Source organism: Muscardinus avellanarius, assembly GCF_963383645.1.
Source record: "Muscardinus avellanarius genome assembly, chromosome: 8".
NCBI lineage: Eukaryota > Metazoa > Chordata > Mammalia > Rodentia > Gliridae > Muscardinus > Muscardinus avellanarius.
The window spans coordinates 6,234,285-6,252,433 of NC_137794.1; the positions used below are offsets into that span (position 1 = coordinate 6,234,285).

At 47.1% G+C, this 18,149-nt stretch overlaps 1 protein-coding gene across 1 annotated transcript in view; it reads right to left on the bottom strand.

Annotated features, from left to right (window-relative positions):
* ADGRF1 (adhesion G protein-coupled receptor F1) overlaps positions 1 to 17,402 on the bottom strand; it is a gene marked incomplete at both ends in the record, with an annotated part of 30,155 nt that extends 12,753 nt beyond the window's left edge. The window contains 8 exons of the mRNA XM_080700052.1: positions 810 to 973; positions 3,868 to 4,019; positions 10,270 to 10,328; positions 12,132 to 12,232; positions 13,111 to 13,284; positions 14,973 to 15,122; positions 15,929 to 15,977; positions 17,334 to 17,402. Coding sequence (XP_080556178.1) covers positions 810 to 973; positions 3,868 to 4,019; positions 10,270 to 10,328; positions 12,132 to 12,232; positions 13,111 to 13,284; positions 14,973 to 15,122; positions 15,929 to 15,977; positions 17,334 to 17,402 — 918 coding nt within the window. The remainder of the gene's footprint in view (positions 1 to 809; positions 974 to 3,867; positions 4,020 to 10,269; positions 10,329 to 12,131; positions 12,233 to 13,110; positions 13,285 to 14,972; positions 15,123 to 15,928; positions 15,978 to 17,333) is intronic.
* Between the last annotated feature and the right edge of the window lie 747 nt (positions 17,403 to 18,149).

Sequence of the window (18,149 nt, forward strand, 5' to 3'; positions counted from 1 at the left end):
AGAAGAAAAGTAGGTGACCTGAGATGACCTATTCAGTACTCCTCCCCTTTTTACAGAGGAGGAAACTGAGGTCCAGAAAGGGAGAGGTAAGTTGTCCACAGCCCCTTCTCTACCGCAATAGCACGGTCTCTTGCTCAGACAGAAGTTCTGCTCGTTATGGGAATCTATTAGCAGAATGGTGTCTATGACCCCTAATTCCTGACCATTTACTTCTGTCTTTCTACCCTGTCTTAATAGTTGGACCTTCCCAAGAGCAAAAATGCAGGTCATGGTACTGGATTGGAAATTAAGTGAGCATGGTTACAGATCACTACTCTTGCTGGAAGAGGGACCATCGTCTCCTGTCTTTTGTGTTCTAATCTATAGAAGGAGGTTGGCCAAGTAGACAACTCCTAACGTCTATTGCAGATGTGGCGTTCTGCATGGCTCACCTCTGCCTGACCCACTCCCTGCCCTGATTTTTGATACATGCACATCCTGGCTTGGCTTCAACCTCTTGCCCTCTGACTTACATCTTCACTTTACTCTTCGGTTCCCAGGCCCTCTGAATTCCTCAGGCCAGCTCAGTTGCTCTTCTACCGCGTATGGATAGCCTTGGGCACTGATTCTCCTTGGTGGAGAGTCTCCCATCAACCCCAGCATTCTCTAACCTTCCCATCGCTCACCATCTCTTCCCATTCTCTAACCTTCCCATCTATCGCCAGTGGTAGAAATGAACATATTTTACTCTCCCCCTAGTACACTCCCTGGGAGATACCCACTGTGAAACTCAAAAAAACAGGCCAAGTCCATGAAGGAAAGTGCCTCACCTTCTGCAGATCTTCCAGCTGAGAGAGCACACAGGACTCTCTGATGACCTGCCACCCAGAGGACCGGCACTTGGCCACGATGTTTCCGTTGTAGCCAGTGCTGCAAGGCAAGGTGTACTCATCGCCTATAGACCCAAATCCGAAGTAGACGCTGTTGCACTGGACTGGAAGAGAACAGAAACAGAGGAAACACGACTCCGGAACATCTCAGCATCCTCTACACTCAGGGGCAGTCTACCTCCGAGCTCCACCCCTAACCCTATTTTATGTTTATTTTGAAACAGGGTCTCACTAAGTTGATGAGAGCCTTACTACTTGCAGAGGCTGTCCTCGAAACTGCGATCCTCCTTCCTGTCTCAGCCTCCCAAGTAATGGGATTATAAACATACAACACCACCTTCAGCTAGAAATCACATTTTCTGGTAAAATGGAGGCAAAATTCAGAAGCAGAAGTATGTCGCTGATATCCAGTTTCATTTTTATTTGTACCCTTTGCTTCTGACTCCTCCTCCTCCTCCTCCTCCTCCTCCTCCTCCTCCAGGCTGGCTCCTCCTTCCAGGTGCCTGACTGTGCCAGCAAGCTTGCTTTTTTTTTTTTTTTTTGGTGCGCGTCTGGGGGTGGAACCCAGGGGCATTCTATCTCCGAGCTACACTCCCTGCCCTAGTTTTTATTCTTTATTTTGAAAACGGGTCTCACTGAGTTGCAGAGGACCTCACTAAGTAGCTGAGGCTGTCCGCGAACCGCGATCCTCTGGGTTTCAGCCTCCCGAATGCTGGGATTACAAGCATGCCCCACCATGCCCGGCTGCAAGCTTGCTTTTAATAAGCTAACAACAACTTAATACTTACTAGTATTAAGTAAAAATAAAGCCAGATGTGACCACTCTCAGAAAATATTTTCTTTTTTCAAGAAAACCCTAGAGCCAAGCATGGTGGTACAAACCTGCAGTCCCAGTACTTGGGAAGCTGAAACAGGAGGATCAAAGGTTCAAGACCGGCCTAAGCAACTTAGTGAGGTCCTGTCTCAATATTTAAAAAATATCGTAGGGCTAGCAGTGTAGTTCAGAGGTAGAATGTCTCTGGGTTCAATTCTCGTTACCAAAAAATGAAAAATAAAGAAAAAGGCAGTAATGATGTGTTTGAAAGGTGGGCAATTGCTTTTTGGGGGTGATGCCTCGTATCCCTGGGGAAGAATCACACGTCGCAACCTGCCACTAGCTATACAAAGGCCAGCCGGCCCTTTGTAATATATCCTTACCACGGTTTCAGTGGGGGATAGAAACATCAAATTCAAGATCCACAAAGAACGGGGTTTTCACTTTCTTCATTGCTGTGTGTCCTAAGTACGGAGCCATTTTGGACACTTGGTAAACATTAGTTGAATAAATGTCATTTAAAGAAGGTGGAGTGAATTTTGGCAGGAGAGGCCTAAGACTGAATATAAAGAAGTAGAAAGAATATAGGAGACCTTGTTGTCAACTACAGTCCCCGTACTCTAAGCAGAACACCAGCTCCATTCTGCCTGTAGACCCACCTCTTCCCACGGACCTGCCCCACCTGCTCTCGCCAACCTGTTATAACCACGATTCTATCCTAGATTCTATGGGACTGATCGACTGTTTTCACATCCAGCTATGACACGGTGCTTGTCTTTCTGTGCCTGGTTTATTTCACTTAACATCGTCCCGGTTCATCCATGTAGCCACAGCTAACAGGATTTTCATCCTTTGTTATGGCTGAACAGTCTTGTGTATTTCAAAGTAGCCAAAAGAAAGCATTTTGGGTATTACTGCAAAGTGGTGATAAATGTCTACTCACTCTGATTTGATCAGAACACAATGTATGCCTGTGTCAAAACACCCATCGTACCCCACAAATATGTACAATTATTCTGTGCCAATCCAAGATAAGATTTTAAAAGAGGAACCAAGAACAAGAAAAATATTTGAAGAAACAAGTGGGCTGTGAGTGTGTGTGTGTGTGTGTGTGTGTGTGTGCGCGCGCGCGCGCACTCGTGTGTGCATGTCTATATTTGCTAAAGATATGGAAGGCAAGCCAGGCATGGTGGCGCACACTTGTAATCCTAGCATTTGGGAGGCTGAGACAGGAGGATCACAGGTTTGTGGACAGCTTCAGCTACTTAGTGAGGCCCTTCACAACTTAGTGAGACCTTATTTCAAAATACAGAATAAAAAATAGGGCTGCTGGGGGTGTAGCTCGGAGGTAGGATGCCCCTGGGTTCCATCCCCAGTACTGAAAAAAAAAATATGGAAAGATGCATTAACCCCCCCATAGATCCTTGGACTATGATTTAGAAATAGTGTCAGCCCCAGGGCTCTTTCAACATACAATAGGAAAACGTTGCTGAGTGACTTCCATCGCAGCCCACAGCAAAATCACTTTTCCAGATGTTTACACTCAGAGATGGAGGTCAAGCCAGGCATCCCAGCACACACCTGTAATCCCAGTAACTGGGAGGCTGAGATAGGAGTATCACAGGTTTGAGGACAGCCTCAAAAATTTAGTGAGCCTCTCAGCAAGCTAGTGAAACTCTGTTTCAAAACAAACAAACAAAAAAAGGGCTGGGGGTATAGCTCAGGGGTAGAATGTCCCTGGGTTCAACCCCCAGTATCATTAAAAAGAAAAAAGAGTTCAGATCACTAATTAATAAGATTTTTTTATGGTACTGGGGATAGAACCCAAGGGCATTCTACCTCTGAGTTCCATACCCAGCCCTATTTTTTTTATTCTTTATTTTGAAACAGGGTCTCACTGAGTTGCAAAGGGCCTCACTAAGTAGCTGAGGCTGTCGGTGAACCACGATCCTCCTATCTCAACCTCCCGAATGTTGGGATTACAAATGTGTGCCCCCATGCCTGGCCTAATAAGGATTTTAAATGACTCAAGTTGAGATTTATTATCATGGGAAAAAGCCTTCTGAAGCAACTGTATAATAATTCTGTCTTGAAAACATCTCCAGTCTTCTTCCTAAAGACACACCTGTGCTATTAATTAAAGGAAACCCTCACCGAAAGCAAGAGATGGGAATCCCGTTTTACCTTTACTGAACACCTCGAAGGAGCCGTCTTGGAGGGGGAACAGCTTGCTGAGGGCAGCCTCGGCCTGGCCAGACGCCTGCTCGATGTCGGACAGCAGCTGGGCTGTGCTGCTCGAGCCAATAACTTCAAACCCAGGGATGACGCTGCCTTCTCTGCAGTGAAGATACGGAAAGAACAATGAACTCCGCTCACGCAAGCACCGTGCGCCTGGCAGCCGGACCGCAGCAGCAGCAAACCAAACACGCTTGGGACTTGCCTTCACGGAAATTACTTTCTAGGGGAGACGCCTAAGGCAGACGAGGCACGAGTAACTACCAAACAAATCTTCTGGTAGAAATATAAGAATTTAGATGGTGCTATGAGGTGGAATATTGGTAGAAGAGCCCGGCGTGGTGGCGCACGCTTGTAATCCCCGCACTTGGGAGGTGGAGCAGGAGGATTGCGCAGGTTTGAAGACAGCCATGTTGGCTTAAAGAGACCCTGTTTCCAAATAAAAAAAAGTATTCAAAAAAAAATAGGTCTGGGAGCATAGTCGGGTGGTAGAAGGGCTTCCAGGAACCCCAGTACCACCAAAAAAAAAAAGCATATTGGTAGAAGAGAGACCCCACCCTAAATAAGGCTGGCCAGGAAGCATCTCTGTGAGAAGGCTCTTTGAGGCTGAGACTTAAAGGGTGCGAAGAAAAGGCTTCATGATGTAAAGAATATTGGTAGACCATAGTGGCGTGTGCCAAGGTCCTGAGATAGTAAAATGTCTGCGAGTTGGACAAACTGAAAGAGTGATATGACTGAAAGTCAGTGAGCGAGGAAGAGGGAGAAGGTAATATTAGAAAAGTAGCCAGGAACCAGGACACCTGGGGCCTTTGAGTTTAAATTTGATATTTTTTCACTAAAAGTTTTATTCTTGAGCTGGGCATGGTGGTGCAAACTTGTAACCCCAGCCTTTGGGAGGCTGAGATAGGAGGATCGTGATTCGCAAACAGCCTCAGCTACTACTTAGTGAGGCCCTTTGCAACTCAGTGAGACCCTGTTTCAAAATAAAGAATAAAAAATAGGGCTGGGGGTGTAGCTCAGAGGCAGAGCCCCTGGGTTCCATCCCCAGTAATGAAAACAACAATATTGATATGCTAGGAACTTGGCAGTGCCAAACTTTTGTTTGGGGTACTGGGGATTGAACCCAGGGGCATTGTACCTCCAAGCTAGACTCCCCTCCTCCACTGCCCTTTTTATTCATTCATTTTTAAAATTTTGAAAGTTATTCATTTATTAAAATTTTGAAACAAAGTCCCTCTAAATTGCTGAGGCTGGCCTTCTGTCTTGGCCTCCCAGGTATGGGGATTATGGATGTGCACCATCATGGCTGGCAGGAGCCCCAAAGTTCTTAATCACTACATTGAATTTCTGCTCACCTCACAGCAAATCCAAATGGTTTTTTGTGTGGTGAGAGTCACAATGCCTTTGCATTGATGCGCTTCTTCTATACTGTTTACGAGGTATTTTCTTTCTTGCCTGTAACTTCATTTTACATAATAAAGTCAAATCAGTGCCCATAGGTATTAACTCTACAGTTGACAGATAAGCAAGTTAGACAAGAGGAGATGAAGACATATTTTATATCATGCGTGTAGCTGGGCCTGGTGATGCACATGTCTGTAATCCCAGCACTAGGGAGGCTGAAACAGGAGGATCTCAGGTTTGTGACCAGCTTCAGCTACTTGGTGAGGCCCTCTGCAACTTAGTGAGACCCTGTTTCAAAATAAAGAAGAAAAATAGGGCTGGGGGTTTGGCTCAGAGGTAAAACATCCCTGGTTCAACCCCAGTGCCACAAAAAATTATTTATGCAAAGAATTAATAGTAATAAGTTTTATTTTAGTCTCATGCCCACTTTTACTGTGATTTTGTACACAAATGACTGAGGACAGCTTATGAGAAAGGCAGAATGGAATGTACGTTAGAAATATAAGTAGAAAACCAGGACTAAACTAGGGAGTATCAGGGATAGCAGAGGGACTCCAGATAATGGAGGGGAAACCTCAGCAAAGCTAGAAAGGAAGGGCAGGAGAGGAAGGAGGCTGAGGTTGGTTAATGGAGGAGCTACGTTTGAATATGTGTATAAGTGTGAATGTAGCATGGCCAACCTGGACACGCATTGCTGGGTGGGGGAGGAGAGGTGTAGAGAGGAGGAACCAAGCACAGTCTGAATGTATGCCATTTTCAATACGTGCCACATAAAAATGAAAGAAATAAAAAATAAATAAAAAAGGAAAATAAGCTCAATCGTATGGACTTGACATAAGAAAAAGAAACCAGTGTTTCTTTTTTTATTTTATTTTTTTTATTTTATTTTTTTTTATTTTTTTCCCATTTTTTATTTATTTTATTTTATTTTTTTCCCATTGGCTTTTTATTTTATTTTTTTAATTAATTAATTAATTTTTAAAATTGGTGCATTGTAGTCATATATCAATCACATGGAAGTACAAGACTTGAGAGGATATACAAGCACACATCATCCAATTAGCCCTCATCCAGCCCCCATCCCATTCCCTCCCCCTCCCTCCATCCCATGCTTCTTTGGTGATTAACTTTGATACATTTGTTTATGTACCTCCTGCATTTTAAAGAGGCTCCATCCTCCCCTATTCCATACCCTCTGATTGGTCACCTTAATTGCTTCACTATAGGGCCCTTTCTATAGCTCAACCTCCTCCTGTTGCCCCTTTCCTCCTAGTTATTGTTGATTAGGGGAAGAGTCTGATGTATTTTTCTGCAATATTTCTCTGTGCATGCTGCGTTGCAAGTACCGATCCCACTCTTGACGGCCCCAGTAGTGGCCTGGCTACTCATTGGACTGATCCAGACCTCGCTGGCTCAAGCAGCGGCCTTACCACATTGGAGGCCCCGCTTCTGGTCTCGCTGGCCCCCACACCGGCCTAACCCCTCAGCTGGCTTCGATCCCGGCCTCAGAGGGCACAGTACTGGCCTTGCCTCACGGCAGGCTCCGATGCTGGCCACTGGCCCCGGCACCGGCCTAATCCCTCGGCAGGATTCTGATCCTGGCCTCGGAGGCCCCAGCACTGGCCTAGCCTCACGGCAGGTTCTGATGCCAGCTTTGCTGGCCCCAGCACTGCCCTAACCCCTAGGCAGGCTCCGATCCCGGCCTTGGAGGCCCCAGTACCGGACTTGCCTCACGGCAGGCTCCGATGCCAGCCTCGCTGTCCCCAGCACCGGCTTAACCCCTCGGCAGGTTCTTATCCTGGCCTCGGAGGCCCCAGTACCAGCCTAGCCACATGGCAGGCTCCAATGCCGGCCTCGCTGGCCCCAGCACCGGCCTAACCCCTCGGCAGGCTCTTATCCTGGGCATCGCTGGCCACAGCACCGGCCTAACCCCTCAGCAGGCTTTTATCCTGGCCTCAGAGGCCCCAGTACCTGCCTTGCCTCACAGCAGGCTCCGATGCCGGCCTCGCTGGCCCCAGCACCGGCCTAACCCCTCGGCAGGCTCTTATCCTGGCCTCAGAGGCCCCAGTACCTGCCTTGCCTCACAGCAGGCTCCGATGCCAGCCTCGCTGGCCCCAGCACTGGCCTAACCCCTCAGCAGGCTCCAATCCCCGCTTCGGAGGCCCAAGTACCGGGCTTGCCTCACAGCAGGCTCCGATGCCAGCCTCGCTGGCCCCAGCACTGGCCTAACCCCTCAGCAGGCTCCAATCCCAGCTTCGGAGGCCCCAGTACCGGCCTTGCCTCATGACAGGCTCCGGTGCTGGCCTCGCTGGCCCCAGCACCGTCCTAACCCCTCAGCAGGCTCTAATCACGACTTTGGAGGCCCCAGTACCAGCCTTGCCTCATGGCAGGCTCCAGTGCCAGCCTCGCTGGCCCCAGCACCGGCCTAATCCCTCAGCAGTCTCTTATCCTGGGCATCGCTTGCCCCAGTACCGGCCTAACCCCTCAGCAGGCTCTTATCCTGGCCTCAGAGGCCCCAGTACCTGCCTTGCCTCACAGCAGGCTCCGATGCCAGCGTCGCTGGCCCCAGCACCAGCCTAACCCCTCGGCAGGCTCCGATCCCGGCATCGGAGGCCCTAGCACCGGCCTTGCCTCACGGCAGGCTCCGATGCCAGCATCGCTGGCCCCAGCACTGGCCTAACCCCTCAGCAGGCTCTTATCCTGGCCTCGGAGGCCCCAGTACCTGCCTTGCCTCACGGCAGGCTCCGATGCCGGCCTCGCTGGCCCCAGCATGGCCTAACCCCTCCGCAGGCTCCAATCCTGAATTCGGAGGCCCCAGTACCAGCCTTGCCTCACGGTAGGCTCCGATGCCGGCCTCGCTGGCCCCAGCACCGGCCTAACCCCTCCGCAGGCTCCAATCCTGAATTCGGAGGCCCCAGTACCAGCCTTGCCTCACGGCAGGCTCCGATGCCAGCCTCGCTGGCCCCAGCACCTGCCTATCCCCTCGGCAGGCTCCAACCCGGCTTCGGAGGCCCCAATACCGGCCTCGCCTCATGGCAGGCTCTGGTGCTGGCCTCGCTGGCCCCAGCACCGTCCTAACCCCTCAGCAGGCTCCAATCCCGACTTCGGAGGCCCCAGTACCAGCCTTGCCTCATGGCAGGCTCCGGTGCCAGCCTCGCTGGCCCCAGCACCGGCCTAATCCCTCAGCAGGCTCTTATCCTGGCCTTGGAGGCCCCAGTACCGGCCTTGCCTCACGGCAGGCTCCGATGCCAGCCTTGCTGGCCCCAGCATCGGTCTAACACCTCGGCAGACTCCAATCCCGGCCTCGGAGGCCTCAGTAGTGGCCTTGCCTCATGGCAAGCTCCGATGTAGGCCACTGGCCCCGGCACCCGCCTAACCCCTCAGCAGGCTTGGATCACTGTCTCTGGGGTTAGTATTTCAAAGGTTTCAGGTGTAATGTATCAGATTTCTGCCTCCCCTGAGTACTGGCCACTGCCATTGCCACTGCCTCCACCATTTCAAATCCTTCCCAGGCTCTTTTTCCACTCTGAATGTTGTCCAGTGTTCCTAAGCATGCGTGACGGTAGCATTCGACATTTGGTGTAATTTCTCCAAAAAAATAAGGGTGGTAGCATCCGGTTTCTGCTGCTCCTGAATTCAAGTCTCCACCGCCATCGCAGAGACCTCTTTCAACACCGCCTTTCTCCTTGGTCTCCACTAAACTCTCTCCTTACAGGTGATGTCCAAGATTCTTAACAATATAGAGAAACAGCAGTCCTCCCTCATGGGGAATTTTTCCATAAGTTCCAGTGCATTTAGATAAGTTTTGTCTGCATCTCTAGTGTCCTGGCATCAACAATGGCTTTCTTAACTCCTCTCCTATATTTTTCTTTTTCTTTTTCTTTTCCTTTTTTTTTTTTTTTTTTAATAAGAGAAGACAGTATATGTGGTTTGAGGAGGTAGTGGGATCAGGCACTCACTCAGTAGCACTGTAACCTGGTTGTTTTCCCCATGGGTCCAGAGTGATCTGCACTACTCCGCCTGGGGCCCAGGGTCCCACGACCCGGGCCCCGGCTGGCATGCCCCACTCAACCCTCGCCCGGAACCCAGAGTACTGAGCCCGGTTTCTCCAGGGGTCTGGCGTGCTACATGCAGTTCGGCCCAGGGCCCAGAGTCCCGCGACCCGGGCCCCGGCTGGCGTGCCCTGCACGACCCCCATCATCAAATTTTAAAGAAAACGATTCTCATGGGACTTTATAGCAAGACATGGGACCACTTGAAGGACAATGCTTAGGAGAATATATTTATAGCAAATACTGTTGAAAATTTCCAATGACTGCTTTTAAGTTAATTCGAAAAAAAAAATAATAATGAGTCAAGTTTTCCGACCTCTAGGCCACTTCCTCCAAGCACGCTACTTGTGGCGGATAACCAACGCACACATGGCTAACTAACCAAATAGCTTTGGGAACTAAAGTCTAAACAGAAGGATAATTTACCAAATATATCTTTATTTGCTGTGGACAATGATTACTGGGTTTTGAACCACTGAATGTACATGATATCTACAAAACATACCTTCCCACTCAGGGCTTACCTTCTGGCTCTGAATCATATATTAAGTCCCTGTGGCCTTGGGGAGAAATCATGGAGCCCTCTGTGACCGGCACCCCCACGCTTCCCACAGACCCACCATGGCCCCCAGCGCTCTGGGTTCTGCTCTCTGACCTACAGCTTCAAGAATGTTCCTCACTCTTAAAGAGCCTAATTCGCTTCAATGAGAATCTAGGCTTTCTTCTTCTTCAGACTTCTGAAAGTGTCACAGACTCTTGTCCAGTTCATAAGGATCCTAGTCCAAAGACCCCCGTCTGCCCTGTGTTGTGTCAAGATCCCGGGAAGCGCATGTGTCATTCCAGAGGACTGGTGCCCAGCCCTGGAGCCGGCCCCCTCGGCCACCGTGCTACTCACCGAAACTGGGTGACGTCCACGGACTCAAAGCCTTGGGTTCCTTTGTATACTTCCGTAAGCTCAGGAAGAAACCAGAAAGCAACGGGTTAATCTTTGCCCTCGGGCTCCAGAGAGTTTGACAAAAAATGGGTGCAGATGATAAGTAAGTCCAAAATAGGCAATGGACAAGATGGTGTATAATATACACCAGATATAGTAAAATGTGCGTTTTACCTTCTCAATGAAATGTACGTCCTCACAGTTGAGAATGTTCACACACACACACACACACACACACACACACACACACACACAATTTATTTTTGAGGCAGAGAGAAAAACCACATGCCTAGACTAGGGCATGGATTCAGTGTCAGATAATAAAGTAAATCCCCTTTAGATGTATTTTCTCCTGGCTAAAATCGAGCCGTTAGTTTTTAAAGGTCCTTAAAGGAAATCCACCTGCTGAGGTCTTCAGCGAGCCTTACACCTGAGCTATCCCTCTGAATGGAGATACACTGGCTGATCTAGTGTTTATGTGACTTTCTCACGAAGTCCAAGGTTTTGTTTAGCAACTTTTCCCAACCTCCGACGAGACTTTTTTATGGAACAAATTCAAATGCTGAAAGTTGAGCCCAGGTCATATAATTTTTCTTTTAACAAAGGAAAAAATCAGAAAGAAAACAAAAATCCTTATTATAATATTCCAATAAGTCAGCCAAACTGAACACAAGAGACCTGGGAAGTCAACTGATAAACTTTTTAAGAGAGAATGGCCAATATGTCAGCTGTGGACAAAGCAAACAACTTCTCTATAATAACTTATTAAAACTAAAAAATAAGCTGGACATGACAGCACACCCCTATAAGCATGGTATTTAAGAGGCTAAGACAGGACAATCACAGATTCGAGCTCAGCCTCAGTAACTTAACAAGACCCTCAGCAACTTAATGAGATCATGTTTTAAAAATAAAAATAAAAGCCGGGCATGGTGGCGCACGCTTGTAATCCCAGCACTTGGGAGGCTGAGACAGGAAGATCATGGTTCGCAGGCGCCTCAGCTACTTAGTGAGGCCTTTTGCAACTCAGTGAGACCCTGTTTCAAAATAAAGAATAAAAAAATAGGGCAGGGGGTGTAGCTTGAAGGTAGAATGCGCCTGGGCTCCATCCCCAGTACCACACAATCAATCAATCAATCAATCAATCAATATAAAAAAAAGCCAGGCGTGATGGCGCATGCTTGGAATCCTAGCACTTGGGAGGCTGAGACATAAAGACTGTGGTTTTTAGACAGCCTCACCTATTTAGCGAGGCCCTCTGCAACTCAGTGAGACCCTGTTTCAAAATAAAAAGAATAAAATATAAATCTGGAGGTGTAGCTCAGAGGTAGAATCTTCCTGGGTTTCATCCCCAGGACTGCAAAGAAAAAATAAATTAAAAAAACATAAAAATAAGCCGGGCGTGGTGGCTCATGCTTGCAATCCCAGCATTTGGGAGGCTGAGACAGGAGGATCTGGGTTCGTGGCCAGCCTCAACTACTTAGTGAGGCCCTCTGCAACTCAGTGAGACTCTGTTTCAAAATAAAGAATAAAAAATTAGGACTGGGGGTGTAGTTCGGAGGTAGAATGCCCCTGGGTTGCACCCCCAGTACTGCAATAAAAATAAAAATAGTAAAATTAAAAGAGTTAGGGTTGTAGCTAAGAGGTATAAGGCCCTTGGATTTGATCCCCATTATATACTTAATATATTTAATAAACATATATATGGGTCCAATTCCCAGTAATTAGTACACACACATATGTATATTATGTATGCTGAATTGAAAGCATTCAAACTTGTGTTTAGCAAGCAATTCTTTATGTAATAAGTACAAAGTACTTACCTGATTTTTTATTAAAGTTGCATTTTTAGAATATATAGCAGAAGATGAATTTAAGAGGTCTGCTGTAAATCTTTCATTAATTTTGAAAGAGCCCCAAATTTCTATGGAAAATAGAAAAGAATTCTCAGATATAGTAACTCTCTCACTTAAACTTTTAGCTGCATAAAACTAATAAAACAAAAGTATAATCAGAGCCCATCTATTTAACAATAATATTTCAATTTCTTTTCATAACAAATACTCACCTAAAATAGTATAAAAGCAGAGTTTTCAACTGTGTATTTGAAATAGTAATGGGCAAAAGACAGTCACTTGGCACTGAAAGGTATCCCCATCGAGGCACTGAGCTTTTAGCACTGATCTCATTAGTGTGTGTGTGTGTGTGTGTGTGTGTGTGTGTGTGTGTGTGTTTGTTTTAAGCACTACGTGCTAACTCCAGCATGCTCTTTCCTATCTTCCTTTCTCTGCACTGGGATGGGCCTCTGTGCGGACAAGTCCTATTTAGCCTTTCTTCAGGGCCTAATCAAATATAGCCTCTTCTTGCAAGACCTTCCTTGGTCCCCAGAAAGGCTCTCAGCAACTTACTGAGACCCTGTTTCAAAATAAAAAAATAAACTGGGGCTGAGGGTGTAGCTCCGAGGTAGAATGCCCCGGGTTCAACCTCCAGTACCATCACCAATATATAAGTACGGTTACTTAAGTTGTTGCCCTAATTGGGATTTTAGTGAGTCTCCCTATATCCCGATGGAATTGCAAAGCTGAGCTGGATGTGCCCAGTTATCCACATGGCACCCGAATGTCAGCCTGCATTTAGGATGCTCTCGATGGGTCTAGGCGAGGTGTTCTATTGCCACCGTCCTTCAGTCTCCCTCTAAGCGTTAATGCTCCTCAGCAAGGCCAAGGTCTACCGGAGTCTCTGTTACATGGTGCGATGGGAGAAGCCCCAGCTTAGAGGTGCAGTGACTTCTTAGGTGCTTACTTGCTCTCTCACAGAAATTGACACTCTGGCTGAGGTTACTGAGACGGCATTCACAACTCGGGAGGGCTCCGGTCGTGTGCAAGTCACAGATCTGGGGATCGAGGCACGAGGGAGGAAACCAGGTGTAGCTGTCTTCACAGGCACACCGCAGAACCCCATTCAGGCTGGTGCAGTCTGTACAAACAAAACACACAACTAGTCTCTGGGAGGCTGATGTCTACACTGGTTACTGCTGAGTTCTGATCCTTGGTTCTGACTTAGAATATGAACCCAGTATTTTTCTCCAAAAGCTAGAAGGATCAAGTCAGGTTGGCAATATGTTTAAGCGAGGAAAATGACCAACTCAATAGATTCAGAGCTTGGAAATAGAACCCTAGCAAACATGACCCTAACATGGCTGGGCTTGGGCTCCAAAGGAAGGACTTAGGCTGCGTAGGTATTCATCACCGTGATAGAGAGACTCGGAAAAGAATATGTGGAACATGGGAATTCATTGAAAGATTCTAGAGGACCTTTGAATGTTATTGCAGCCCCCTTTAATGCAATGGTTACCACTCCAAAGTTGGTGCTAGAAGCAGGATGGAGAGGCAAGAAACTTGGGGTTCCTGCCAGAAGTTTTGAGGGAGCCATGATAAAAATCCTATTAGCTAATTCTCCATATTTACTTTTTTGTATTAGACATGGAATTCTCACCAAAAGTCATTGTGTGTGTGTGTGTGTGTGTGTGTGTGTGTGTGTGTGTGTGTGTGTGTTTTCCTGGGGATTGAAGCCAGGGTCATTCTACCTCTGAGCTCCACTCTAGCCCATTCTTTTATTCTTTGCTTTGAAATGGTGTCTAAGTTGCAGAGGGTCTCACAAGTTGCTGAGGCTGGCTATGAACCTGTGAACCTCCTGTCTCAGCCTTCCTAAGTACTGGAATTAGAAGCGCACATCACCATGTCCAACTAAGTCATTCCTTTTTAACAAACCAACAAAGAGCCAGATATAGTGCCACATGCTTGTAATCCCAGGACTTGAGAGGCTGAGAGAAGAGGGTCACAGACTCAAAGCCAGCCTCAGCAACTTAGCAAGGTTTTAAGTAGCTGAGCAAGACTCTTTTTCCAAATTAAAAATAAAATAAGGTGAGGGGTGTATCTTGGAGGTAGAATGCCCTGGGTTTAATCCCTAGCACCACAAAAGTGAGAGGGGTGTGGAGAGGCAATATCAACAGACACCTCTGTGAAAATATGCATGGTATGTAACGGTATGTCGTGTGCACGTGGTTCTTAAGTGTTATCTTGTAAAAAATTCCCTGGAAGGTCTTGCTCCAGCTTTCTGATTCAAGAAGTCTGAAATGGGGCTGAGAATTTCCTTTCTATCAAGTTCTCAGATGCTGCTGCTGCTGCTGCTGCTGGTCTGAACACCATGCTTTGAGAATCACTGCTTTAGACACGTCATTTAACTTCTCCAAAGCCCACTTTCATGGTCATTAGTGTTGTCTGCCAAATATTTCTTGCTATCTCCCAGATGCAGGGCAGGACTGCACATCTTGGCCTCTTGATGCTGGATATGGGGGTGGAACCAATTCTGGCCAATATATTGTAAGCAGATTAGCGTATATCACATCTGAGTATATAAAAAAAGATGTTGGTGCCTATATGAAATTCCCCGATGTTTTATTTATTTGTTACTCAGTATGGGTACATTTGGGATAAAGTCTGATTCATCAGTTTGGGGTATCCAAGTGATGCCCCTCCCCTGCCAACTTATTCTTTTACGCACAAAGATTGTGGGAGTGATTTTTCCGCAGCAAAACCTAACCTACCCTGACTAACAAGCTCACCTTCCCCGTTTTACACTCCCAGCCCCCAGAACTGACTTACACGTGGTAGTCTTCACCAGGGTAATCTCTATTGACCCTTGTAAGCATGATGATGGCGCCTTCAGGAGCTTCAGCACGTTCTTTAGCTCTGTTTTCTCCTTGGAATTGCTATAGGTCACCTGAAGGAGCAGCTCATATTCCTGGCCTGTGTCTAGAGAGAAAAAGATCATCAAAAGCCTCTTTCTGTGTGTTGGGAGAGAGTGGGGAGGAGACCACACACACACACACACACACACACACACACACACACACACACACACAATGACCATTGTGTCTGACTTAGAAGACAGTGTGATTTTAGTATATATATAGCACATATGATGGCCCCCAAAACACATGCTGTGTTTTTTTTCCTATTAGGAAAAATGTATTTAGCACATTCCTGAAGAAACGTGGTCTGGTGTGGTGGTGTGTCCTGTGCTACGGGACACACCGTTGTGTGGCACACGCCATGCGTAGCAAGAGAGCTCTTGTGGACTGACCCAGAGACCTGCTGACCGTCCGTGTGGATGGCTGCTTCTGTGAGGAGATACACTCAGTGCCTGAAATGTCATTCCTGCAAATTTGATTTCAGAATGTCACTCATCCCCAGGCCAAGGGCCGTGCCCGTTTCTTACATTGTTAGGATGGAGGCCCAGAAGGAAGGGGGGATATGGAGCGGCTATTGCCAGAAGTGGCACAAGGGACATACGTTTTTGTGTTATTTAATCCTCATAGCTGTTTTGCTCATAGGAATTGCTGTTGTTCTCATTATTCAAGACAGCCCCAAAAATACTTGCTGTAATTTTTTCCATCAGAAAAAAGTGTAGTCAGGGCTTTCTGCAGAAGTACTCCATTTTTTTCCTGAATTGGGGTGTTTTATGAAGCCCCTGATCTCTCGCAACCAGGCAGGGGCAATGCTGGGGTTTCAGCCCCATCCTCTTGGCCACTTTTCCAGACTGGACAATGGACTCTCACCTCTCTGATCCATGCCAAGTTCTCTTTTTGTTTGGGTGCCATCATTGCTCTGTTAAAAAAAAAAAAAAAAAAAGATAAAAAGATGGTTGTACCAAGACTCTGGAGAGCTATGAGTCATCAGGACTAAGTTTCTTAGATGAATCAAAATTATGAATCTAAAATCCAAACCAAAGACAGCAGAGAGGTGGTCTGGAAAGGAGGGCGTGGGCAAGGCCACCGCCTGGATGTAGTGAGACAGATGTGCTTGAATTCTGGATAGATTTCCAAGATAAGCCAAAAGAGCAAGTGATTAGGATGTGGAACGCAAGAAGAGTCAAGCATAGCACCCAGTCTTCCAAGTAAGCAGTAGGAGACGTGTTGGTACCGCTTGCTGAGATAAGAAAGGAGGGATGGTTTGGTGCCAAAAAGAAAAAGTCAGAAGTATGATTTTGCACATTTGAAGCTGAGGATGATTGGTGTGCGCAGCTAAAGATAACAAGAAGGAAGAGGGTATGTGAGCAAAGAGTGTGGAAGAGAGATATGCAGTAGAGATGTCCATTTGGGAATGATCAGCATGCAATCATCAAACCATGATCTGGGGTATAAGCATCAAGAAACTGAGTAGAAAGCCAGGCGTGATGGTGCATACTTGTAACCCCAGTACTTAAGAGGCTGAGACAGGAGAATTGCAGGTTCAAGGCCAGTCTCAGAAACTTAGTGAGGTTCTCGGCAACTTAGCAAGACCCTGTTTCTGAAAGTACAAAAACAAAACAAAAACAAAAACAGGACTGGGGGGTATAGCTCAGAAGTAGAATACCATGGGGTTTAAATCCCAGCATCAGCCAGGCGTGGTGGTACACACTTGTAATATTAGTATTTGGAAGGCCAAGACTGGAGGATCACGGTTTGGGGACAGCCTCAGCTACTTAGTGAGGCTCCCTGAAACTCAGTGAGACTTTGTTTCAAAATAAAGAAAAAAAAGTAAGGATGGAAGTGTAGCTCAGAGGTAGAATGCCCCTGGGTTCCATCTCCAGTACTACTACTACTACTACTACTACTACTAATAATAATAATAATAATAATAAATAATAATAATAAATAATAAATTCCAGCATCAAAAATTTTAAAAATGAGTAGAGATGGGTAAGGGAGTCTAAGAGTTGCTAATGTCAACTCATGTTTTCTCCGTACCCAAGAGGCCATCTTAGAAAGTGTTTTGCACTAGACAAAATCTTCAAGATGTTTTAATCAAAGATGCTCATTCTTCAGTTTAACCCTCTGAGCTCCTTGAGATGAACGGACCTATCCAAGGTGAAGGCTGTCAATCTGAAGAAAGAACTCAGGAGTTCTTAGTTTCAGATGTCCAGTGAGTCAAAATGGGCCAGAGAGAGGACTGAGAAAATAAATAGCACATTGGCCAACTCACCCCCAGGCAGCCCCCGCGGCCCGCGGTGACGGCGAGGAGAGGGATCAGCCACAGCGCCCCGGCTCCCATGCTCAGGAGTCTCTTCTTCCTCCCTGGGCTGAGCGCAAACAGTCAGGCGCATAGTCTGCGGTGTAGACGCTGTAGACGCGGCGCCAGGGAGCGCTGGGATGCAGAGACGAGCATCGTCAGCCGAACCTGCAGAGATGCCACGGGGCAGGGCCTGGCTCGCTGACCGCCGCCCCTGCACGTTTGATTGTGACCCCGTTTCAGAGTCCCAGTTACTTCTGCTCCCGTCTAGAACTAGTGGGCTTCTCTGCCTTTATGCGCTTACTAGGAATTTGCCGTAGACCTCTCTTCTGGGTGACTGAATCTGACTAACCAGAAACTCTATTTTTCTTTTCTTTTTTTTTTTTTAGCGGTACTGGGGATGAAACCCAGGGGCATTCTACCTCAGAGCTACCCCCCCCCAGCTCTGTTTTTTATTCTCTATTTTGAAACAGGGTCTCACTGAGTTGCAGAAGGCCCAAGTAGCTGAAGCTGGCCACGAACTGCGATCCTCCTGTCTCAGCCTTCCAAATGTTGGGATTAAAAGTGTGCACCAGCACACTTTGTCTTTTCTTTCTTTCTTTTTTGATTTTTTGTGGTACTGGGGTTCCTAGAAACCCTTCTACCTCCGGGCTACACTCCCAGACCTATTTTTATATTTTTTATTTGAAAACAGGGTCTCTTAAGCCAGCAAGGCTGGCTTCGAACCTGCGTGATTCTCCTGTCTCCACCTCCCAAGCGCAGGGATTTTAAGTGTGCACCACTACGCCT